This window comes from Callithrix jacchus, chromosome X, assembly GCF_049354715.1.
Source record: "Callithrix jacchus isolate 240 chromosome X, calJac240_pri, whole genome shotgun sequence".
NCBI lineage: Eukaryota > Metazoa > Chordata > Mammalia > Primates > Cebidae > Callithrix > Callithrix jacchus.
This window is the reverse complement of record NC_133524.1, coordinates 115,464,356-115,490,568: the sequence shown is the minus strand read 5'-3', so window position 1 is coordinate 115,490,568 and position 26,213 is coordinate 115,464,356. Positions and strand designations below refer to the sequence as shown.

At 41.8% G+C, this 26,213-nt stretch overlaps 2 protein-coding genes across 2 annotated transcripts in view; one reads left to right on the top strand and one right to left on the bottom strand.

The window, feature by feature from the left end:
- Nucleotides 1-3,698: 3,698 nt before the first annotated feature.
- UBE2A (ubiquitin conjugating enzyme E2 A) lies at nucleotides 3,699-15,537 on the bottom strand. Its single transcript, XM_002763212.7, has 6 exons — nucleotides 15,318-15,537; nucleotides 15,092-15,172; nucleotides 14,668-14,693; nucleotides 6,687-6,776; nucleotides 5,612-5,700; nucleotides 3,699-4,995 (listed from the first exon to the last, which is right to left on the bottom strand). The coding sequence occupies exons 1-6, from the start codon at nucleotides 15,359-15,361 to the stop codon at nucleotides 4,867-4,869; spliced, it is 459 nt and encodes a 152-aa protein (XP_002763258.1). The 5' UTR covers nucleotides 15,362-15,537; the 3' UTR covers nucleotides 3,699-4,866.
- Nucleotides 15,538-24,292: 8,755 nt separating this feature from the next.
- STEEP1 (STING1 ER exit protein 1) overlaps nucleotides 24,293-26,213 on the top strand; it is a 29,006-nt gene continuing 27,085 nt past the window's right edge. Inside the window, exon 1 of the mRNA XM_035288350.2 lies at nucleotides 24,293-24,445. Within this exon, the coding sequence (XP_035144241.1) occupies nucleotides 24,322-24,445 (124 nt within the window). The 5' untranslated portion in view covers nucleotides 24,293-24,321. The remainder of the gene's footprint in view (nucleotides 24,446-26,213) is intronic.

The window sequence follows — 26,213 nt, the reverse complement described above, 5'->3', positions numbered from 1 at the left end:
TGATGGCGTGCTCATTTCCGGGCAGCAGCCTTGTAGCAACACTGGGTCTTTGGAGAAGGGAAGTGGTGTTTGCGCAGAATATTTCAACACCCAGAGCACGTGTGGATGAAGGTACTGATTTAACAGATAGGAATCAGTCAACTATCACTTTTTTCCTGTGGACCAACACGCTTGCTTCAACCAAATCTTAGGCTGCTGCCTTTTATGTGATTTTGTATCTCAGATAAATCAAGTATAACCTCATAACAGCACAGGTGAATATTACCATTGTTCATTAAACACCTCTAATGAAATGATGTTCGGGACAATTAGGTGGCTTACGATGCCTGAAAATATTTAGCACCATGATTGACGTGTAATTGGCCAACAAGAAATAGTAATTTCCTTTCCCCTGGTTTTTTTTTTTTTTTCCCGACATGGAGTTTTGCTGTTGTTGCCCAGGTTGGAGTGCAATGGTGTGGTGTTGGCTCACTGCAGCCTCCACCTCTGGGGTTCAAGCAATTCTCTAGTGTCAGCCTCCCAAGCAGCTGGGATTATAGGCACTCACTACCATGCCTGGCTAATTTTTGCATTTTTAGTAGAGATGGGGGTTTCACCACGTTGGCCAGGCTGGTCTTGAACTCCTGACCTCAGGTGATACGCCCACCTTGGCCTCCCAAAGTGCTGGGATTATAGGCATGAGCCACCGTGCCTGGCCCTGTTTTTTATATTTTACATTAATCAGCTGCCCACTATAGTTAAATTGTTTTTAAAGTATAAAGAGATTATTAGCCTTTACACCTGGATCTCTGTAACTGTTAATCATTTATGGTCACTAACCAGTGTGGTCATTGCTTTCCATTAACCATCTTCCTACAGTGCATAGCCTTTCCTAATGTTGGTAGAAAGAGAAATGTGTCTATTTTATTTTGGCACTTCATATTAACATGGGCAAAAAGAACTAAGCAAAATATTTATAGATTTTATATGATTACGATTTTTTTTTAATGAATGAGAGGTTCTTACGTTGCCTAGGCTGGGCTCCAATGTGTAGCCTCAACTCCTCAAGTGCCAGGACAACTGGCCTAAGGCACCGTGGCTCCCACAATTTTTTTTTTTATTTTTATTTTTGAGACAGGGTCTCACTCTGGTTACCCAGGCTGGAGTGCAGTGGCACAATCTCAGCTCACTGCAGCCTCCAACTCCCGAGTAGCTGGCACTACAGGTGTGCACCACCTGGCCCATCTAATTTTTTTGTATTTTTAGTGGAGATGGGATTCTGGTCTCTGCCAGACAGACCAGCCTGGTCTCAAGCTCCAGGACTTAAAACAGTCTACCCTCCTCAGTCTCACAGGCATGAGCCACCACACCCAGCCTACAGGGTTCTTTTTAAACTTACAAGGTTCATGCCAATCTTGAGAAGCTATGGTTGAATTTGTGAGTTAGAAAAAACCCGTCTCCAATTTTCAGAGTAAGAGTGGCTTTGGGGATTAAGAGATAGGAAAACTTAATTTCTCTCTTTACATTTCTTTCTTCCCCACATGATTTTAAGGTGGGGAAAGGTAAGCAAATGATAAATATGAATGTGGTTTGTCTAGGCGAGTCCAACAGAATATTAAGGTAGTTAAGAGTTAGGAAGGCTCCTAAATAATTGTGCCAAGTAGATACAAATTTGGTTACTGGATTTGAAGGGCCAGATTGCCTAACTTGTTAGTATCTGTGATACTGATACAGACTTAGAGCAAAATCACCTAACTTGCTTGAGGATAAAATGATGTTGAGAATGGCGTTGGCATGAATGAGCTGCTGACAAGCTTACTGTTGTTCCATTTTGTCCCCTTTCAGTTGGTTTCTGTATTTTCCCTTTCTTTGAAATGTAGTCATTCTTAACCCAGTAACCTTCCTATAAAATCTGCACAGGTACATAAGCAGTTTCAAAATTTATTTGGATTACTTTAATGTTTTTCATACTGAGGAACTGTGTTTTCCATTTTATATCTAGCATTGAGTCTCACAGATCTATTTTTTGGATTTTCTTCCTCCCCTTTGATTGCAAAATGAATGGAAATATGCATTTTGTTGGGATTCTTTTTTAGTAGTATACAATGCATTCTCTTTGCTATGAGTAACCCCTGAAGCTGGAGATGGGTCCTAAATAAAGGATTCGAATTGCAGCTTTGGTTCCGCATCACACCTCTTTCCCCACATCAGCTGGTGCAGAATTGAAAAGTTCAAACCTGACTGCTATTTGAAAACGGGACTTTGTACATTTTTGTTAACTTTATCAATACATGCAGATAGCCTGTATTGTATTGTGGTGTTTGTTAAAAATTTTAAAGGTAGAAAGAGGCAATTAGCATAAAATGTTCAAATGTATGGTTTGTGGTGCCTTTGATCACGCATATGTTGTTTTGGGAGGTCAGCTTGTGGTCTCTGTTGTAAGGTTTTAAACAGATTATCCCATGAAAGAGATTGGGAATAGTGTTTCTTAGGTGTACAAAAGAAGAAAGTTATTAAACCTGACCATTCTGAGTCTCGCCTTAAATTTTTTTAGGTACGATTAACAGTGTCAATATTTAAGGTACTCAGCCATGTGGCAGGATGAAAAACTTAATGTAAAACAAATCCACCAAATGGAGAAATTTAATGTGATTCTACTTTGAAGCAGAAATGGACTTGGGGGAAAATATTAAGCAAATGTAAGGACATTGCTTCTAGGTGAAACAATCCAAGTAATGTGGTAATTAGTGCAGATTGTACTCCCCCATACTGAGGCTTCAAGTACCATGTCTTAAAGGATGAATGGAATACATGTGTCATAAGGACTTCATTTAGCCCCATCCACCCAACCAAACAAGTACCAAGAGGTGATCATTGTTTGTTTGAGACAGGGTCTCACTGTGTTGCCCAGGTTGGAGTGCAATGGCATGATCTCGGCTCACTGCAACCTCTGCCTCCCAGGTTCAAGCGATCCTCCTGGCTCAGCCTCCCTAGTAGCTAGGATTACAGGCATGCACCACCATTCCTGGCTAATTTTTGTATTTTTAGTAGACGGGGTTTTGCCATGTTGTCCAGGCGGGTCTCAAACCCCTGCCTCAGGTGATCCACCCACCTCAGCCTCCCAAAGTGTTGAGATTACAGGTGTGAGCCACTGAGCCCGTCCAGGTGATCGTTTTTTACAAAGTCATTGTCCTTGCCTCTTTCAAATGAGATGAGTTGCTCCTCAGAAAAAAGCAGTTTTGTTTAATCAAAATGATTGAGGATACCTGTACTCCCAAACTTTACACAGGATTGAAAATGCCATCTAATAATTTGGTAGTTTCTTTTTGAGCTAGGGCTTTTAAAGAGGTGGAATGTCAGGATCAACAAGTTAGATTTTGGTCTCTGATGGTGCTGATAAATACCCAAGTTAGTTCATTCCCCCTCCACTCCCCCCTCGGAACTTCATTCCCTTGATTGACTATAATGCATACTGAGGTAACTTTGTTTTATTTAATACTTTTATATTCTGTTAAAATGTTTAAAAAGCATCACCACTTAGGACTGAAAAGAAAAAAAAGGTTCTCTCCAAGAGTATATCTTGGCTTTTCCACTCCCAGAATGAGTATTTTTGCTTTTACCTTAATGTTTAAGGGGGCGAAATAAGCACATATGAGATCCCAATAAGAAACCAATACAAAAAGTTTCTACTGAGCTAAAATAAAATTATACCTTGACTATGAAATTTTAAGGTTATTTTTATTTACAACTTTTGAAAAATGTACATTTTTTTTTACATGGGTTACTTGTGCAAAGTTAGATTTAGAAGTGATAAATGCATAAAAGGTGACAATAGAACATTAGACAAAACATTTAAAAGCCTTGTCCCATACTGCTACTTAAAGGTACTATATATCTAAAAGCATAAATATCCAAAAAAAGATTGCAGATGTTGGCTTTAAGGTTCTCAGATGTTGAAAGGGAAGAAATTAAAGCATGCAGCAATAACTCAGGATTTGAGTGGAAAACAGTTTGCCACAGATATGCTATGCTCCCTTCCTTGAATTCATTAAGACTATAAAATAAAGATGGAGAATTGAGTTTATTCATTTAGGGCAGCAATGATCCTTTAAAAAGATGAAAGGATCTCCAACTTTCCCTAGCTCAAAAACTGATGGTTGTTTCCATTCTGTTCCCACACCTCTTTTTAAAAAGCAAAACCCCAGAAGACCAATATTCTGAAACTTAGCAAGGGTGTGCCCAGTCAGTAGCTTGCAAAGAGAGGATTTGTCAGTTACTACAATTGCTGTACTCCTTTAGTTGAGTCCTTCAACATTCTCCTTCTTGCCAGTAAATACTATCTAGTAATTCATATGAGTGAGATCCTAGTACCAATAGGATTTTTAGCTCTCATTCTTCTCAAAATTGTTTACATGGATTTGTTTCTATTCTCTGTAGATCATATTCCAAACACATTCACTTCTAAATCCAACAGAAGTGAAAGACCAGCCAGGATGAAATACTTAAGCAATCATTTTGTTAAAAATAACATCCTGGTCATCAAGCTATGCATATGCACCTCGTGTATAACAATTTACCTTAAATCTTAAAGTACAATAATAAAAATAACTGTCTGAAAACTGGAAATGAAATACAACAGAAAAACTTAAGCATTAGTAATTTTTTTGCAAGTAACCCAGGTACAGTACATTTGATTTCAAAGAAGGTGTTTTCTGATGTTTAAGGAGAAGGTAGAAGGGGTAGGAAAACTTGGCGAGGGAAGATGGAAACAGCACAACAGCTATTTTGCTTTTAATAAAGTAAATGTAATGACAAGAGTAGGGAGGTGACAAACACATCAATATATATTTTTCTTATGGCTGGCTTCTTCTTTAACTGTACCCGGGGTCAACAATCGCGCCAGCTTTGTTCTACTATTGCAGAAACACGCTTTTCATATTCCCGCTTGTTCTCCTGGTACAGCTGAGCAGCCTGGCTGTTTGCTGGACTATTGGGATTGGGTTCATCCAATAGAGACTAGAAAGACAATTTTTTAAATGTCAGGTCCTTATTGCAAACCAAACAGCTATTTTATAAGGTAGTGACACTCAACTGAATTGTCCTAAGTACAGGTACATTTCTTCAGCACATAAACCCAGAGTTATATGAATCTGCTAGTAGCTAGGAAAATATATGTGGCTTGGGTCTTTTTTTTTTGAGACGGAGTCTTGCTCTGTCACCCAGGCTGGAGTGCAATGGCACCATCTCGGCTCACTGCAACCTCAGCCTCCCAGGTTCAAGCAATTCTCTGCCTCAGCCTCCTGAGTAGCTGGGATTACAGGCACCTGCCACCACACCTGGCTAATTTTTGTATTTTAAATAGACATGGGGTTTCACCATCTTGGCCAGGCTGCTCTTGAATTCCTGACCTCATGATTCACCCACCTCGGCCTCCCAGAGTGCTGGGATTACAGGCGTGAGCCACCACCCCTGGCCCCAGCTTGGGTCTTAATGGTCTACTTTTCATCTATAAAACAAACAAGCTTTGACCAAAAATAAAATGGTCTATTACATTATGACTTTCAAAAACAATTCAATTGCTAATATAAACATATTAAAAGTTATAGGTTTGTCACATTAAGGAAAAATTCACCTGTATGGATGTTAAAATCGAAGACACATCATAGGTTGGACTCCAACGGTTTTGAAGTATATCCAGACATATACTACCATCTGCATAGACTATGAACAAAGAAGTAGGTCCATTAAACCTAACAAGACCACTAAGGTTTTAACATTTTAGACAAAACAAAAATAGTCAAGAATACTTTACTTCTGAAGTTTAAAGATTCCTAGATTGCTTCCCAGTTAACTGCCTAAAAAGATGAGTCATAACCATTACTAGTGAAATAATCGGGATGATCAGAGAATGTCAGATGTGACCAGTAAAAAACTGGAAGATACTTTGTGTTCATTCTTTGAAAAAGGCTGTCCTATTATCCAGGAAATCAGAAACATTTTTGAACAGGGTCCTTAGCTCTCCACAGACATATGGGAAATTCATTCCACCAAATTTGTAGGCTGTATCCCCTAACTGAAATAACAAAAGATGGCTCAGAGTTCACAAGCTTTCAGTTTGGCAAAAAGATAAAAATATCTGATACCCTGAAAAATACTTCATTAACCTAAATAAAAGGCAAGCTGTTCTAGGCTTACCACTATTTTTAAAAGTGCAAAGTGGTAAGTTAGAATCACCTGTGGTGCTTTTCTGATCATGTATGCCTGGCCCTCAACAATAGAATCTGATATTCGGTAGGACTGGAGTGGGGCCAAGTCATCTGTGTTTTGAAAATGTTCCACAGTAATTCTGATATGCATCCAATGAAACTGACTTTTCTAACTGCTAGTGAAAATCATTACAACACAAGACTATCCCAATCTGGCTTGGCATTAAAAGGAGACCTCAAGAGCATCCTTCGTTGTTTAATAAGTAAATGAAAAAGATCATCAAAGTCAGGAGGGTCCCAGACTCCAAGCAAAGGGAAAAATACCTGCACTGCATCCGTTCTAGGACAAGACAGTCACAGACAACCAAGAACAAGTTCGGCTTTCAGGAAGCAGCAAGCTGCCTAAACAAATACTCAGGCACCACAAAATACACAGGAAATGTGGAATACTTTATAATAAACACTGTAGTAGTTTAAAACTGTACTAAAAGTGATACTTGCCATTTGGATGGAACATCTTAGAGACAAATCTAACTGTAGGTGGCTTATTTGGATATTCTTCAGTGAATTCTATTGTAAGTTTAAATGTTCCTGTAGTTAGAAAAGAAAGATTTAAGAAAACATATTTATCACTTTGTTCAGCAGTACTTTGTTTTTAATGCTATGTGGGTTTTTCCAAGTATTAAATAATGCAAAGATACAGGGTAGACAGAAGAGGTCAGATAAGAAATACATCTCTAGGAATTGCTCTACGAACTACTCGAATGTGATTTGTTTTTTGTTTTGCCACTATTTCCCCCCAAACTTGAAGACAACCATCATAAACTCAAAATTACAGCTTACAAGAAAACTTTAGCCACTATACATTTTGAAAACATCCTTCAAATAAGAAACTGGGCCTAAAATGTGGCCTTCCTCCTTTAGAAGACCAAAAGACTTCAAAGGCCTATTTTAGTCAGCTGCCATCTTAAACTCTCCAGTGATTTTTAAACAGACTAGAAAGAATGAAAGAACAAGGATCCAAAAACCAATGCCAGAAGTACAAATCCATAATCAAGTTATTTTTAAAATAGAGGGGAATATGTATAATAGCATTCACACTGGTTCCTTTTCATGTCATAGTGACTGTAATGAAAACTTAATTGAATTTAAGCCAGGAAAAACTTCACAGTCCCTCTCAGAAACCCTAAGAATGGCTCATAAGGTATTTCACTATAAATTCACAGGTATGGAGGGAGTTAATGGCAGAAATAATTTTAAAATCACATTTGGTTTAGACTGCATTCATATTTCCAGCAAATTTCTAACGATGTTTGATCTTTCTAATGATGTCTGATTACACTACTATTGAAATGAAATTATTTTTCTTAAATATGTGTCAATCTAAGGTAGCAAGAGGCCCTAAACCATAGTAGGTTATAAACTTACTTACATGGCATGTACAAACTGGATCTCATTCAATCATTGTAAGATGTAATCTCAGGAGATTATGTCCTTTAGAATATTATTTTCAATTGTTTGTTGAATAAATTCAAGAAAACAGTTGAGCAAGGTTTTTTCCTGACTGAATTCTCTTCAAGTAAACTTAAGACAATCAGTCATTATCTGGTATAAGGTGATGCATGTTGCACTATATTACTTTGGTCCATTTAACAAATTATTCTAAAACAATAGACCATACTTCAGCGTATTTCTTACTGGTTCCTTCAGTTAGCAATTTATTTCACTTTTGTTCCCATTAAAAGGTTTATCACTGCTTAAGAAAAAGAGAGAAGACTATAATCATTCTATGACTAGATCTGTGACAAAACTATATTAAAAAGTTTGTTTTGGCCAGGTACAGTGCCTCACACCTGTAATCCCAGCACTTTGGGAGCCCAAGGTGGGTGGATTGTCTGAGGTCAGGAGTTCAAGACCAGCCTGGCTAACATGGTGAAACCCCATCTCTACTAAAAATACAAGAAATTAGCTTGGCTTGGTGGTGAGCACCTGTAACCCCAGCTACTCAGGAGTCTGAGGCAGGAGAATCACTTCAACCCAGGAGGTGGAGGTTGCAGTGAGCTGAGACTGTACCACTGCACTCCAGCCTGGGTGAGAGAGTGAGACTCCATTTCAAAAAAAAAAAAAAAAAAAAAAAAAAAGGCCGGGCGCGATGGCTCACGCCTGTCATCCAGCACTTTGGGAGGCCGAGGCGGGTGGATCATGAGGTCAAGAGATTGAGACCATCCTGGTCAACATGGTGAAACCCCGTCTCTACTAAAAATACAAAAAATTAGCTGGGCATGGTGGTGAGTGCCTGTAATCCCAGCTACTCAGGAGGCTGAGGCAGGAGAATTGCCTGAACCCAGGAGGCGGAGGTTGCAGTGAGCCGAGATTGCACCATTGCACTCCAGCCTGAGTAACAAGAGCGAAACTCCGTCTCAAAAAAAAAAAAAAAAAAAAAGTTTGTCTTTAGCAAGCTCATTGGAAACAATTTGCTAACAAAGCTGCCCTTGTACAAACATGTGTCTAAGTTTCAGAGTAATATAAAATGCAACATATGGAGACATTGTATTCCTCAAACTATTGTTACTCCTTATTTTCTTTTCAAGGCCAGCCCTGAAGAAACTATGTATTATATCTAAGGAAAGAAAGTAAAATCTTATGGAAATGTCCATTAGAAATATGGAAGTATGGCCAGGCACAGTTGCTCATGCCTGTAATTCCAGTACTTTGGGAGGCCTAGGCGGGCAGATCACCTGAGGTCGGGAGTTCAAGACCAGCCTGACCAACATGGAGAAACCCCATCTCTACTAAAAATACTAAATTAGCTAGGCATGGGGGCACATGCCTGTGATCCCAGCTACTTGGGAGGCTAAGGCAGGAGAATTGCTTGAACCTGGGAGGCAGAGGTTGCAGTGAGCTGAGATCGCACCACTACACTCCAGCCTGGGCAACAAGAGTGAAACTGTCTTAAAAAAAAAAAAGTATGGAAGTATGTTCATCAGAACATACTTCACCTTTATCACCACCTGGTCATAAATTTTCCTTTTTTTTTTTTCTTAGACAGAGACTCGCTCGTTACCCAGGCTGGAGTGCAACGGCGCGATCTCGGCAACCTCCGCCTCCTGGGTTCAAGCAATTCTCCTGCCTCAGCCTCCTGAGTAGCTGGGATTACAGGCACGCGCCACCATGCCCAGCTAATTTTTCTTTTTTTTTGTATTTTTAGTAGAGACGGGGTTTCACCATGTTGACCAGGATGGTCTCGATCTCTTGACCTCATGATCCATCCGCCTCAGCCTCCCAAAGTGCTGGGATTACAGGCTTGAGCCACCGCGCCCAGCCAAATTTTCCTCTTTTTGAGGAAGAAAGCACAGTTCTTCCTTTTCAGTATTAATTGACATTTTAATAGGCAAGAAAAAGAAGCAATGTGTTAGAGTTCAAAATTTTGAGTGTCCTTATGTATTATGATCTCAAATGTAAATACACTTGGATCAATGTTGCCATCTGACTAAATTATGGGTAAGAGACACTGCTCCAAAACTGGGCAGATGTAATAGCACATGGAGATCCCAGCAACTTTAAAACCATCACTAAATATGATATCTAAAGGTAGTAAAGCAGGACATAGGGAAGCCGTAGGCAAAAACAGTAAACCATACTGGTTAAGAGCATGAGCTCTGCCGTCAGACAGTTCTGGGCCCGAGTCCTTGCTTTGCTACTTACTAGCTGTGAGACTCTAGGGAAGGTGTTCTCTCCTTGACTAAACCTTAAATTCCTCATTTTTAAAATGAGATTAATAATAGTACCCACCACACAGCATTGCTGTGAGATTTACATGACGGAGATATGCATAATACCACAAAGTAAGTGCTCCAAAACCATGAGCAACTATTTTTGCTATAATAATTCTAAAGTTTCACATCTCTAGACTCAGCTGAAGGAGGCAAAACCCCAAAATCAGAACTTCACTATCAGTAAGAAATATACAATTAAGGCATTCAAACATTAAATAGTACTTTCTGGTCTATATCAGACACTCACACTCACAGTTCAATGCAAGTTGAGTACCTATGCTGGTGGCTCACAAGTTCCTTAACTTGAGCTTTCTGCATAACACTTGCCCAGAAGTTCAAAAGGTGACTACCTAGTTACCAAAGAAGTTAATCGCAAGTCTTTTAAAGCAGTTCATTTAATGTCTTGAGAACAGTGAAGCAATCTATTTATGTCTACTTGAATATAAATTAAGACTTAACCCAAATCGTATTCAAGGTACACATTAAAAAGAGGGTACTTCACACTTTTAGCCACATTAATCAGAACCTGTTTAGTATAACCTTCAATGTAATTTCTGAGCTCTAAAACAAATGTTAAGGGAATTTAAAATCCCAGAATCAGTATTATGCAGCCTGAGACTACAGCTTACCCTCTGAATATTTAGAAGGCTAGGCTTTGAAATAACTGAAAATTTAAGCCTCACCATTGTTATACATAATGTATACTAATTTTCTTCATCTTCCTGAGGAGGCTAAAACATTGTAAGGAAAGTATCAATTAATCCATCTATACAGTGAGACCATGGAACTGATATAAATGTGTTAAGTGACTGGTGTATAGCAGTAAGGATATGGTTGAACTAGAAGGGGTATATTTTCTGCCTAAAGACATTCACAAAGTCAAGTTTTGGAAAACACTGTGTTGGCCAAGGAAAACACACTTGCAGGTGTTTTCTGCCATTTGGCCACCAGTTTGTGACCCCTGAGAAGAAAGGAAAATACATATACTTCAAAAGCATTTCTGATGACTGAAAATCAATTTTTAAGGTCATAATCCAAAACTCTTTATCATAGGATTTACCTTAAAAACACTCTTAGTGGACTTTAGAGATTCATTTTGAAAAAGATTTTATGACTCTAACATTTCTAAAAATTAAAAAAAAAAAAAAAGGCCAGGCATGGTAGCTCACACCTGTAATCCCAGCACTTTGAGAGGCTGAAGCAGGTGGATCACCTGAGGTTGGGAGTTCAAGACCAGCCTGGCCAACATGGAGAAACCCCATCTCTACTAAAAATACAAAAATTAGCCGGGTGTGCTGGTGCTTGTCTGTAATCCCAGCTACTCAGGAGGATGATACAGGAGAATCACTTGAAACCAGGAGGTGGAGGTTGCAGTGAGCTGAGATCGTGCCATTGCACTCCAGCCTGGGCAACGAACTCCAACAGAAAAACAAAAGAAAAAAGATTTATACACCAATCCTAAAGAACACATTTATTATGAAAAGCAAATACCAATACCTTACCACATCTATTAACAATTTTTAGATTATGTGATGAAGATTATATTCCATAACCTTTGTATTTAGCATGTATACCAAGATATTCTGATGAGAAAGCATTTCTCCCCAATGTTTTGGTAGTGTAAGCTCTTGAGACTATATTCCTCTTACTTCAAGTGTGTGAAGTTAAACCAAAATACCTGTAAGTGTTGCTTTTCTTAAGATTTCATCACTCTAACTAGGGCCTGGCTGTTCCAGAAACTTCCATAACAAATGGTTTACAACGAAGAAGCAAAGGTAGTTTTGGGGCTCTTAATTTACATAATACATTGGAAACAGCAAAACCAACTAGGCCACTTATCCCTAATCAGTCTTTTCTCTAACTGTAAATTCCCCAACTGTAAATAAAGGGTACTCAAAAAAATGGTTAAGGCCGGACACAGCAGCTCATGCCTGTAATCCCAGCACTTTGGGAGGCCAAGGCGGGCAGATCACCTAAGGTCAGGAGTTCGAGACCAACATGGCCAACATAGTGAAACCTTCTATTAAAAAGACAAAAATTAGTTGGGTGTGGTGTCGGATGCCTGTAATCTCAGCTACTTGGGAGGCTGAGGCAGGAGAATTGCTTGAGCCTAGGAGGCAGAGGTTGCAATGAGCCAAGATCGTGCGATTGCACTCCAGCCTGGGTGAGAAGAGCAAAACTCCATCTCAAAAAAAAAAAGGTTTAAAAAATAGTTTTGGGGAGCCACAGTGTTCCAAACACCTGAGGAAGCATCCATGGGTAGCAGACTGTTCAACAGAACAAATAAGCCAGCCTGAGTCAGTAATGCTGGGATGGAGATACACGTCATCAAAAATAGTCAGTAATGTCAAAGCCGACAGTCCTGGCAGATAATGGATTCAGTAAGTACCTCCTCAATTCATACCACTTAAGAGAAGCACCGTTGAAATACCTAGGTAGCCAACCGCCAACAAAGTGATGTACTATTAATAAAGCTGTGCCCAGTATAAAACAGAGTAAATGAGGAAAAAAGAAGCCAATGAAAACAAAGCTGAGGCCGGGAATGGTGGCTCACGCCTGTAATCCCAGCACTTTGGGAAGCCCAGGCAGGCAGACCATGAGGTCAGGAGTTCGAGACCAGCCTGAACGACATGGTAAAACCCCGTCTCTATTAAAAATACAAAAATTAGCCAGGTGTAGTGGCATGTGCCTGTAATCCCAGCTACTCAGGCTGAGGCAGGAGAATCGCTTCAACCCAGGAGGCAGAGGTTGCAGTGAGCTGAGATCGCACGCCTGCACTCTATCCTGGGTGATAGAAAAAGACCTGTCTCAAAAGAAAGAAAACAAGAAAACAAAGCCTTCTAGAGCTAAAGCAAATACACAGTTAATCTGTACATTTAAAGCTCAGGAATAAAGAACTAGTGCCAATCTGGTAGAGGAAAATTAGGTCTAGCTATAGTTTTCTTGCTACAGATCAGTTCAAATTATTAACTAAGCCAAAGTAGTATGCCCTTACAATCACTGTCTCCTGCTATCATTTCTTTTCATTGCATCCCTGACGAGCAAAGATATTTACCCAGCAGGTAAAGGCAGAGAGGAAGTTGAAAATATTCAGGTGATTGTCCACAGTTTCCTGGGGAAATCTAAGTATTTGAGATGAATTATAGACTTAGTTTATATTGACTTACCTCACAACATTTTGCAGACTGGTGGCATCAAAATGCAATCCGTCTCAGCAACATAAGTATGTATTAAGTAGTTTGCATAAATGTTTTTGTTCCCATCTTCAAACTGAAGCATGTGTGTGTGTGTGTGTGTAAATGCTATGTGATCGAAGGAAGATAAATCATTGAGGAAAAAACAGACCCTTTTCCTTTTTTTTAAACACCTCAAATATTAAAGAATTTCATGAGTTCCAATACTTTAATCATCATTTAAATGTATGAAACTTTGAAAAAATAACCACACACACACACACACACACCACACCATACACACACACCTGAGTATAGAACAATCAATGTCATTTTCCTGGTTGTGATAGGGTATAGTCATTCAAGATGTTACCAAACGAGAGGGTTTGGGGAGAGGACTGAGTTAAGTGTATAAAGGGTGTCTCTATTATTTCTTGCAACTGCACATGAATCTATAATTATCTAAACCCATAAGGTTTTTAAAAAGCAATTTACATATGTGTTTTTAAAAGACAAACCTAAATCAGTTACAAATTATGTAGCTACTGGTACATGCAGTATCTTCAAGTAGGCTGGACACTGATCAAAAGGGTACATTAAGGCGAACTTCAATTGTGAAGCTGCTTTGAAATTACTGACCATAATGTCTTGATGAAAACACACACTGTATATTCATTTAAAAATAAGAAAGAATGGCCAGGCGCAGTGGCGCACCTCTGTAATGCCAGCACTTTGGGAGGCCAAGGCGGGCAGATCACAAGGTCAGCATGACCAACATGGTGAAACCCTGTCTCTACTAAAAGTACAAAAATTAGCTGGGCGTGGTGGTGTGGGACTGTAATCCCAGCTACTCAGGAGCCTGAGGCAGGAGAATTGCTTTAACCCGGGAGGCGGAGGTTACAGTGAGCTGAGATCGTGCCATTGCACTCCAGCCTGGGCAACAGAGCAAGACTCTGTCTCAAAAAAAAAAAAAAAAAAGACAAATAAGAAAGAATACTATATTCAACTAAGGCATAAAGACCATCTTAGAGCAGTGAGGCTGATAGGCATTCAATGTCAGATTGTAGAAACCAGACAGTTGTATGTAAGGGATTCAACATCCAACACACACCTATCAAGCCCCTGCTAAACACAATTCCTGCCCATGGGGTAGAATTCTGAACCAGACAGTCTTTGGGGTCTCTGCTGACTGTCAGCAACTGGTTGGGTTTATACTAATTCAGCGATGTAGGGCTGAATTTAGCAGAATCACAGCCCAAGCTTCAAAAATCCTTAATACCAGTGCTATGATTGCTCCTTTTAAAAAGTGACTGCCTTACCCAGACTATTTTAAAAAGAAAGCAAGAAGAAAGGTGCAGTTCTAGTCAAGCATACAATATCCAGAACAGCCACACACTGCACTCCACTCAAGCCTTTAGCAGATAGAGGCTAGGCAGAGGCAGGTTCCTAAGTAGGAGACACTTCAGGATGACTGGGAACCCTTTCCCCAGGTGATCAGGCTCCTGAAAAGTGGGTAAAGAAAAACTCTCTTACCATCCTCAAATGGGGTCCCTTCAGGCCTGCAACACAGAGAAAAATGGTCAGTTCCCGCTTAAGGGGCCCCCTTCTCCCTGCTTCATGTGAGATGGCTATCCCAAGCCCTGCCATCTCCAGCACTGCTGCCTGGGTCGGAAGCCACTACAAATAGATGTCCTGGGTTCAGAGACACAGTGCAGGCCGCCGCGCCGTTATAACCGCCACCACTCCCCGCCCCGCCCCCCTAGAACCCCAAGCGATTCCCCCCTAGCAGCGGGAACTGAGCTAATCGAGGCACAGGCTCCGGGGAGGCGCCTAGGCCCAGCCAGACCCAAACATTCTCCCCGACCCCCTTGGCCTCCGCGGGGGGCCGGCCTCGGAGAGCAGTCCAAGGCGGCTCACGTCCCCAGGTCTCTCGCCACCGCCACGAACGCAGACTCACCCGAAAATAACCGCGTTCCACACCATTATGTTGTTCTCGGACGGAGCCCCGCTGACTCCGGCTGGAGGATCCTCCTGTAACCTTCCGGAACACAGACAAGGGTCCCCCTAGGCCGTCACTGGCGCCCGCTCCCGGCTGCTCCCCAGCCCTCCCCGCCCGGCGCGCCTCGGGACCCGCCCTGTGCCCCGGCTCGCAGCCCCCGGCCTCGGCCGTCCCCTCAGTTTACCTCTTGAAGTCCCGCATGAGGCGCCGGCGAGCCGGGGTGGACATATCGCGAACCGGGTCAGGGGTGGGGCATACACTAGGGTCTCGGGTTCCCGCGGCGGGCGAGGAGGCCGAGGAGGCAGAAGAAGCCGGAGAAGGGGAGGCGGAAGCACCCAAAGGTACCGCGCTACCTCTCCGAAGTCGAGGGTCGGTCTGGCGCCGGCTAAGCACCACCCCAGTGTAGACGGGGGATGAACCAACCTGAAAGCAGAGAGGGGGGGGGTGGAACGTCGAGCGCCGGACAGGCCGTACCAAGACGGGGCGGGGGGTGCTAGAGGAAAGTTGCTTATGTCATTAAAGCCCCGCGGGAGGCCCGGGGCGGGGCCGAGGGCAGAGGTGCTGGGTACGCGGGACCCCCGGGCGCTCGAGGACCTCGTGGTGGAACGGGGGTCCATTCCTACCTGCCAATTCTAAGGCAGCCCTTGGGAAGTTTTTGGCTTTTTAAATTTTTCTTTCTCTATTCTTTTTGTTGTTGTTGTTGTTGTTTTGTGACCAGATCATTCACGAAAATGCGCACCATACCCCGGGAGGAGGAGAGGAGAAGTTTGGAAGTCCCAAACCAGAGGACGGAGGAGTGGGCGGAGGCAAAACCGGTTCTCAAAAAGTGGCAACTCTAGGGCGCCCAAGCCCTGCGGACGTCGGAGACTGAGGGCAGAGGTGGGGAGGGGAGGTGATTGGTTAAAATCACGGAAAATCAAAAGAATAAATCGGCGTTGACTCTGTTGGGGGGGTGCTGTGGGACTAAATGCAGGCTTGGGCGCTCAACGCTTATGCCAATGATTACCCCAGAGGAGAATGAAATGGGAGCTTAAGGCAGGCACAGTAGGTTGTTTTCTGTTTTTTGGTTTTTTTTTTTTCCGCTTTGGGCACTCACAATTTGGCTCTGGAACCACATTTTTCCCTTGGTAGTTCAACAAGCCAAGCGGCTATTATATGTTCAGAAGAATCCAAGGTATGAGACTATCCGACTGCAGGGACAGTGGGTCTGAAGTCAAAGGAATGGTAAGATGCACTTAGAAGAGCTGCAGGTGGCAGGAAGAGTCGCAGTAGGTGGACCTGCAAAAGCAATAACAGTTTTAAAGGAGAATTTTTAAAGGTCAACTCAAAATAACTTAGAAGATAGGCATAATACACATTTAAAAATTATTGAAAATAGAAAGGTAGGCTTGGGTTAAACCGTCAAGAGTTTCGAATACCAACCTAATGGATTCCTTGGAAGTCCATTGAGCAGGGAAGTGACATCATTAGAGCTGTGCTTATCAGAAATTGATCTCAAGAGAGCAGGCAGGAGACTCTTGCAGTATTCTAGGTGTGAGATACTGAACCAGGCAGTGACAATAAAGGCGAGTAGGATATGAGTGAATGGGGAAGACCTGGCAACAGGTTGAATATGGAGGCGAGAGAGAGGAAGGAGTTAACAGTGGCTGAAACTCTAAACCCCAAGTTAACTGGGGATCTTAAGGTGCCATTAGCAGAATTACAGAATAGAGAGAGAGGGACAAGTTTGGGAGAGGAAATTTTGAGTGGGACTTACTGAGTTCATGGGACTGGTCAGACATCCCTGTGAAGATGTCCAGAAGATATCAGATGTGCAGGAGTTTGTTTCTAACATGAGAGGCAGGAGGCACTTGACAATGGTAGTGATTCTAGCTGCTGCTTAACAACAGGTACTTTCATGGTCAAGTATTTCTTATCTCCCATTAACTCCAACATATCAGTTAAGTCAAGTCGCCCTAATAGCATCACATTATGGCTGTAGTAGGAAGGGAGTACAAACATTTTTTTTAGAATCCTCTTCCTCTCATCTAGGAACTTGCAGTCTACTAACACACACATACACACATATGAAATGAACAAAAGCAAGATCTACAAAAGCAAATGCATTGGTATTCATCACTGCTTAACAAATTACAAGTTGTTGGCCAAGCCCAGTTCATTGCAATTGTGAGACTTTGGTCCCTATTTCCTTGCTAGCTGCCACCTGGGAACTACTCTTAGCTCCTAGAGACCACCTACATTCCTTGCCATATGGCCTACTCCATCTTCAAAGTCATCAACAGAGAATTTCTCTCCCACCGCATCCTTCTCCTTCTTTGAATCTTGTTTTCAGGAAAAGCCCAGTCTACTTTAAAGGCTTATCAGATCATGTCAGGCCCACCCTGTGGATAATCTCCCTATCTTAAAAACATCTAATTTGGAACCTTAATTACGTCTGTTAAATTTTGCCACTGCAGAATCTACATTAGTTTTTCATTTAATAACTGGGAGAGGCCAGGTGCAGTGGCTCACGCCTGTAATCCCAGCACTTTGAGAGGACAAGGCAGGTGGATCACCTGAGGTTGGGAGTTAAAGACCAGCCTAATTCAAGATGGATTAAAGGTTGTCATAAAAAATATATATAAAGACCACCCTGACCAACATGGAGAAACCCCATCTCTACTAAAAATACAAAATTAGCCGGGCGTGGTGGCACATGCCTGTAATCCCAGCTACTCTGGAGGCTGAGGCAGGAGAATCACTTGAATCCAGGAGGTGGAGGTTGCAGTGAGTGGAGATCATGCCACCACACTCCAGCCTGGGCAACAAAACGAGACAAAAGAGAAAGAAAATATCCTATGAAGAAGCGGCTTGTACGGGCATGGTGGCTCATGCCTGTAATTCCAGCACTTTGGGAGGCAGAGGCGGGTGGATTAGGAAGTCAGGAGTTTAAGACCAGCCTGGCCAACATGGTGAAACCTTGTATCTACTAAAAATACAAAAATTAGCTGGGCATAGTGGCGCGTGCCTGTAATCCCAGCTACTGGGGAGGCTGAGGCAGGAGAATTGCTTGAACCAAGACCCGGGAGGCGGAGGTCGCAGTGAGCTGAGATCGTGCCACTGCACTCCAGCCTGGGCTACAGAGCAAGACTCTGTCTCCAGGAAAAAAAAAAGAAGTGTCATGTACCAAACTGGAGAGTATGAAAGGGTCTGAGAAGCTCCTGTTACTGGATATGCATGTCTGAAATGTATTGAAGGATATAGATGTATGGAAGTTTGTCATGAACTTGTCTGTTTTTTGAAACCTGCTTTCAGAAAAACCTGCTTTTTTCTTCCTTCCTTGGACTACATAATCAAGAAAAGTCAGGAGCATGACCCAGATGGTTGGAAGCCCCCAGGCACCTGGATGGGAGTGGCATTCTCTAAGAAATGGAACTGCATTACAGGAACATTGTGCCCCCACATTCCTCAGCAGAAGCCGGGTTGTCATAGCAAGCAGCGATACAGAAGATTGCTTTCCAGTATGATTATCAGGCTAGAACATACTAACTATAGCACAGTTTGGCCAAGCATTCTTTCTACCCTCTTTTCACCTTGACATCTTGAAGAAACACCTTCCTCACAGCCAAGCATCACCACTACCCAAGAGCAGGGGCCCACAAAGGACAAGTCTCCTCAATTTAAAGAAAAGTGGGCTGGGCACAGTGGCTCATACCTGTAATCCCATCATTTTGGGAGGTGGCAGTGGGAGGATTGCTGGAAGTAAGGAGTTTGCGATCAGTCTGGGCAAAAATGCAAGAGTTTGTCTCAAAAAAAAAACCAAAAAGATTGTGAAATTTCATTCATGAAGATTTCAACATGCAAAATCGATTTTAATTTTCCTGAATAATTTTGGGTTAGGAGAAGAGACCAAATTAAAGATCATTTCTTGCCTTATTGGGCTGTAAATTTGTATTTCTGTTATCCAGTGAAGGCAAAGGAACTTTATTTTCCTATGGCTTTCATCTCTGTTGAGAAAATTAAGTACAAACGGCAACCAAGCAACAACAGAAAATAAAATTGAAAGGTCTTTCTTGACTCCAATAATCTCAGAAAATATTTCAAGAGAATCAACACTTTAGGAAGCAACACTTAGCAAAGGGTGTGCTCTTGCTCTCGAGATCTTGTAGTATGTTGTTCATCTTCAGCCCCTATGACATAAGTGGGACGAGGAGGAGGAGAAGAGAGAGAAAGAGAGAGAGAGAGAGAGAGAGAGAGAAACAGAGAGCTGGAGGGTATGACATAAGTGGGATGAGGAGGAGGAGAAGAGAGAGAGACAGAGAGAGAGAGACAGAGAGAGCTGGAGGGAGGGGAATATCAAAGCTGAGAGAAATGGGGAAATTAAGGCCTTGAAAATGGGGTTTCAGTCTGGGCATAGTGGCTCATGCCCGTAATCCCAGCACTTTGGGAGGCCAAGGTGGGCAGATCACTAGAGGTCAGGAGTTTTAGACCAGCCTGGCCAACATGGTGAAACTCCATCTCTACTAAAAATACAAAAAATTAGCTAGGCATGGTGGCGTGTGCCTATAATCCCAGCTACCCAGGAGACTGAGGCAGGAGAATTGCTGGAACCTCAGAGGCAGAGCCTGCAGTGAGCTGAGATCACACCACTGCACTACAGCCTGGGTGACAGAGAGAGACTCTGTCTTAAAAAAAAAAAAAAAGGAGTGGGGGGGATTTCACTACCTGCTAAATTACTGAATCAAAGAAAACAAAGGCATGGTATGGTACGTTGAATAATGCACAGTTCTACCCCACTACCCCCCAAGATCTCCATTTCCTTATCCCTGTAACTGGTGAATATGTTACCTTACATCCTGCAAAAGGGACTTTGCAGATGTGGTTAAATTAAGAATCTTGAGATGGTGATATTATCCTGGGTTAAAGGGGTGGGGCTGAGGCAATCACACCAGTCCTTTTACGGGGGATGAAGTAGGAGTCAAAGAGGAGGCCATGTGATGACTGAAGCAGAGATTGGAGTGATGCGGCCACCAGCCAAGAAGGCAAAGCATGTCGGCAGTAGGAGCTGAAAGAGGCAGAAGATGGAAACCTGAAGCCCTCAGAAGCAATCAGACATGCTGACACCTTGACTTTGGACTGATGACGTTGGTTTTGGATTCTGATGTCCAAAACTCTTAAGATAATAAATTTGTGTTGTCTCAGGTCACCAAGTTTGTGGTAACTTGTTATAGCAGTAATATGAAACTAATACCATGTCTACCATGTTGTACATGGGAATCCAATCAAACCAGCCACATCCACCAGACTACAGATCAGCAAACTACAGCCAAACCTAATCTGCCATTATTTTTCTATGGCCTACAAACTAAGAATGGTTTTCCATAGTCTTTTTTTTTTTTTTTTTTTTTTTGAAGTGGCTCTTGAAGCCACTGTTCTTGCTGAAAGGTGAATAGTCTTCAATAAATTTTACTTTTCTTGAGCATATTTCTTTGACTTCTGCAACCAAACACAATTTAGCTCAATATCAATAAACAGCTTTCCTTGCTCGGCTAACAAACGAGCCACTCAGAAACTTACTTTGGCTACAGGCTCATTTTTTTTCTTTTTCTTTTTTTTTTTTCAAGTTGGAATCATGCTCTGTCGCCCAGGCCAGAGTGCAATGGCTTGATCTCAGCTCACTGCAACCTCCGCCTCCCAGGTTCAAGCGATTCTCCTGCCTCGGCCTCCTGAGTAGCTGGGACTACCAGCGCGCACCATCATGCCCAGCTAATCTTTGCATTTTAGTAGAGATGGGGTTTCACTATGTTGGCCAAGCTGGTCTGGAACTCCTGACCTCGTGATCTGATCTGCCCACCTGGGCCTCCCAAAGTGCTGGGATTACAGGCATGAGTCACCACGCCTGGCCTATTTTTTACTTTCATAATGAATTTTACTATAATAAGATATTCTATTTAAAATTTCTAATTTTGCTAGCCATTGCTCTCCTCTGAGTTGGGAATATTGTGATGAATGCTTAGACTGGTAACATTGATATACATAATAACCTTGTAGAAATGCGGTGATGTCATTATGTAATAAACAATGCTCCTACATCTAATTTGGTGACTAAGTAATCCACACTCCATCATACCTTAAAAGCGAGACCTTCAAAGTCCACGTTCTTTACTTTTGGCACAATAGGTATGCATGTAAGTTTTTAAAATGCCATGGTTGATACATGTGGTATTCAAAACACTGTGGAGTTATGCTGCATTCCTGCAATTTATAGTATTAGGAGCAGCAGTATAAGGTGATGAGAGCACCACACACAGTCTGTCACTCAACTCTGCCATTGTAGCACAGATGCAGCCACGACCAATACAGTAGGCCCTCCACATCTGTGAATGCAGGACCCACAGATACGGAGGGCCGACTGGGGGATGTTAGCATCTGTGGATTTTGGTATCTGAGAGGGACCCTGGAACCAATCCCCTATGGATACCAAGGGACAACTGTATATAAATGAAAGAGCATGGCTGTGTCCTAGTGAAACTTCACTTATGGGCATTGACATTTGAATTTCATGTGTTATGAAATACTGTTAAATCTTTTGACTTGTCAACCATTTAAGAATATAGAAAACTGTCGGGCACGAGCACGGTGGCTCATGCCTGTAATCCCAGCACTTTGGGAGGCTGAGGAGGGCGGATCATCTGAGGTCGGGAGTTCAAGACCAGCCTGACCAACATGGAGAAACCCCATCTTTACTAAAAATATAAAATCAGCTGGGTGTGGTGGCACACTCCTGTAACCCCAGCTACTGGGGAGGCTGAGGCAGGAGAATTGATTGAACCTGGGAGATGGAGGTTGCAGTAAGCCAAGATTCTGCCACTGTATTCCAACCTAGGTGACAGAATGAGACCCTGTCTCAAAAAAAAAAAAAAAAAAAAGAGTTGGCCTGTGTGTATGGTTTGTGTGGGACAACTGCAGAGGAGAGTATTTTCAAAGAAATAAAAAAAACACTAATTCAATTCACTCTAAAGCAGAATCTGCTAAGATGTATTACGAACATGTATGGAGCAGAAAAGGCTTAGACAAATGTAAAAAACTTGTCAAAATGTAGTTGTTTGAAATCCTATAGTTATTAATTGTATTATTAAATAGCAGGTACTTTGCAAAAAAAAAATACTTGAATCTGTCTTGTGTTATTGTTGACAGTAGTGTCAACAGTGAAGTTCATTCACTCTCATGGACTAAACCATTGTTAATTCCATGAATTTTTTTTTCAGAAACAGAAGTTAAATATTTCTGACTTGCCCTATGAATAGCAATTCAAAAGCTTAGCTGTGGTGAGGTTTTGAAACTTTCTTGAATTCAGGGCTGAGACTGAAAATTTTCTAGTCCAGGTGTTGTGGTTCATGCCTGTAATCTCAGCACTTTGGGAGGCTGAGGTGGGCGGATCACTGGAGGCCAGGAGTTTAAGACCAGGCTGGCCAACATGGTGAAACCCCGTCTATAACTAGCTGGGCGTGGTGATGTGTTACCTGTAATCCTAGTTACTTGAGAGGCTGAGGCAGGAGAATTACTTGAATCCAGGAGGTGGAGGTTGCAGTGAGTTGAGATGGTGCCTGGGGGACAGAGCAAGACTTTGTCCCAGAAAAAAATAAAAAAGCAAAAAGAAAATTATCTAAATGAGAAGAACCAACTTTGATCACTGTTATTGAACATGAATGGTTTTTAAAAATGGCTTTTGCCATAGACTTAGTAAAGTTCCTTAATGAATTTAACCTAGAATTATAATGTAAAACAGTGTTTGTACGTGAAACTTGTACAGCAGTAAAGTCATTCAATGACAACTAACATTGTTTGAATCACAAACACTGTCAAAGTGCTTTAATAACTTTGCATGCTGTCAAAAGTTAAAAATCTAGATTTATAGTCCCACACAAATTTGTAGTGGATGTAGTTGTGTACATGAATGTTCATAGCAGCATTATCTATATAATAACCAAAAGTGAAAACATCCCTGTTGCCCACCAACTGATGAATGGATGAACAAAATGTGAGGAAATATTATTCAGCCACAAAAAGGAAAAAAGTCCTGTAACATGGATGAATCTTGAAAACATTATGGTAAATGAAAGAAGCCAGACAAATGGCCACATATTGCAGGATTCCATTTCTATGAAATTTCCAGAATAGGCAAATCCACAGAGACAAAAAGTAGATTAGTGGTTGCCCGGGGCTGGGAAGTTGAGGGGTGGGGTGGTGGTGACTACTAATGGTATGAGATTTCTTTTTGAGATGATGGAAATGTTCTGGAAGTAGTAGTGATGTTTATACAACTTTGTGAATACACTAAAAACCACTCAATTACACATTTTAAAAGGGTGAATTTTGTCAACTAAAAAATAAGATACCTAAAAAATTAGGTACTCATCCAGAATAATCATTAAAATCAAAATCCTATTTAGAAATACACATAAACCAATATCTCTTTTATCCTCGGCCTCCCAAAGTGCTGGGATTACAGGTGTGAGCCACCGCACCCGGCCCTCTTTTTTTTTCTTTTATTTTTATTTATTTTATTTTTTTTTAAAGACAGGGTTTCACCATGTTGGTCAGGCTGGTCTTGAACTCCAGACCTCAGGTGATCTGCCCACCTTGGCCTCCAAAGTGTTTGGATTACAGGCGTGAATAACCACACCTGGCTGCCGGCCCTTTTTTTTTATTTTAAAAAATTTTAAAATTTGCTACTGGGTAAGAGACAAGGGAGCCTAAGGAAAGGAGAAAGCCAAGGAGCCCATCAGGGTGACCCACCAACAAATGTGGTATGACCTGGTATTGGCAGGGACACCCACTGTGAAATCTCATATATAGAATATATAATGTATAGTCCTTTATTTAGCTGGTCTTATATATACATATGTGTATATATACATATATATGCACGTGTTATAGAAATATAAACAATTTATATACTATTAAGGGTGTTCTGAGAAAGCCCACCAATCTTCGTTGAGAAAAGGCTCCCAGATCACAGGAAGTTCTGGGAGGTTCCAGGCGCACCCCCGTATATCTTAGCCTGATAGAATAGCCCGGAAGTTTATAAGACTACTACTAACACGTGACCAGCATAGCCGCAGGGGAAAGGCGCAAGGCCCGGTCGTGACGTCATTTCTGCGCGACCCTCTTCTTGGCGTAGAGTTTTCAGGTTGCTCCTGGGAACTATGCCGAAAGTAGTGTCTAGGTCAGTAGTCTGCTCTGACACTCGGGACCGAGAGGAATATGACGACGGCGAGAAGCCTCTCCATGTGTACTACTGTTTGTGCGGCCAGATGGTCCTAGTGCTGGGTGAGTAGCTGGGAACTGCGGGGGCGTCTGCAAGGAGCTAGACTTCCTGTTCGTGAAGGCGAATTGCCTCCGGCTGTGATCTGGGAGCCACTTCTCAATAAAGATTGGTGGGTTTTCTCTCTCCGTCGAAATCCTCCCTACACATCCCCGCCCCACTCCAGGGCATATTTTTTTTTCCTGCTTTTTGTTTAGCTTGTGACTGTATCCAGACCTTCCTCAAAACTAAACTTCTTCAGGAAAACAAAAATAGAAGCACAAACATTGTATTTCCCTCTTACGCTACTGCCTTCAAAAACTACTGCCTCTAGAAACTTTGTAACATTTCTGCTGGATACCAAGATGCTGTATTGCTCTTATCTTACGATAAATGAAAATAAAACCCTCCCTTGATCCTGTATTCCCCTCCAGCTATAACCCATTTCGTTGCTGCTTTTATAGCAGAACTTCTCAGGCGGGTGATGAACAAGGAGAACACATTGACACAGGGAGGGGAGCCCTACACACTGGGGTCTGTTGGGGGGAATAGGGGAGGGACAGCATGGGGATAAATGCCAGATGTGGGTGAAGGGGAGGAAGGCAGCAAATCACACTGCCACGTGTGTACCTATGCAACTATCTTGCATGTTCTGCACATGTACCCCAAAACCTAAAATGCAATAAAAAAAAGAGAGAAAAAAAGTTAACAACAACAAAAAAGAGTTGCCTATATTGGCTGTCTCTGCATCCTGACTTCTCATTCTCTCCTGACCTCACTTCAGGTAGGCTTTCTTTCCCACCTCATCATCTAAAACGTATTTGGCAATATTACTAACTGAACTCCATGTTAACAGTTCTATTGGTCAATTATCAATCTTCATTTTAGTTCTTCTCTCAATGGCATTTGACAGAGGTAATTATTCTATTATTCTTGCAACACGTTTTTTATTTGCTTCCAAGACTCCATACTCTCCTGATTTTCTTTCCACCTCAGATTTTTCCCCTTCTTGTCTGGCTCTCTTTTCTCTCAGACTTTTAGGGATCCATGGCCCTAGAGCTCAGTACTCTCACCTTTCCTCACTCTGTACCCACCCCTTCGGTGATCTTAGTCATTCCCAAACTTTAAATAAATAGTTACATCCTGGTAACTCCCAGATGTTCATCTTTAACCTGCACATCTTCTCAGACTGCAGTTGCCTATTCAACATTTCCAATTGAACATCTAATGGGCCTCTCAAGTATATCATGTTGAAAATTGAATTCATGACCCTCTACACCTGCTCTCCAATTGCTCCTCTTGTAGTCATCGCTATTGCAGTCAGTAGTACTTCTATTCATCCAGTATCTCAGACTAAAACCTGGAACCACTCTTTTTTTTCTTTTGAGAAAAAAAGAAAGAAAAAGAATTTGAAAAAAAGAATGAAAGAGAGGAAGAAAGAGGGAGAGTGAACGGGAGTGTTACTTTATTGCCCAGGCTAGAATGCAGTCTAAAAATGGGTATTGAAAACCTCTTTTAAGCCAATAATTGTGCTTAACAATGGAGACAGGAAGGATTAAGGGAGGAAAATAACAAACAAGCAGCCAACCAATATTTCATTTAAACCTGTGAAATGCTATGCAATTACTGAGGAGTGATTTACTTCCAATTATGTGGTCACTTTTAGAGTAGGTGTGATGTGGTACTGATAAGAATGGATGTTTTGTGTATTTGGGGTGGGAAGTTCTATAAATGTTTATTAAGTTTACTTGTTCCGGGTCTGAGTTCAAGTCCTGGATATCCTTGTTAATTTTC

What these genes read in the sequence shown, in the direction of transcription:
- UBE2A (XM_002763212.7), bottom strand. Translation starts at nt 15,361, where the DNA reads ATGTCCACCCCGGCTCGCCGGCGCCTCATGCGGGACTTCAAGAG. An exon ending in AGGGACCCCATTTGAGGATG is followed by an intron (nt 6,777 to 14,667) that starts GTAAGAGAGTTT and finishes TTCTAACTACAG; the next exon opens with GAACATTTAAACTTACAATA. An exon ending in TAAGATGTTCCATCCAAATG is followed by an intron (nt 5,701 to 6,686) that starts GCAAGTATCACT and finishes CTTTGTTCATAG; the next exon opens with TCTATGCAGATGGTAGTATA.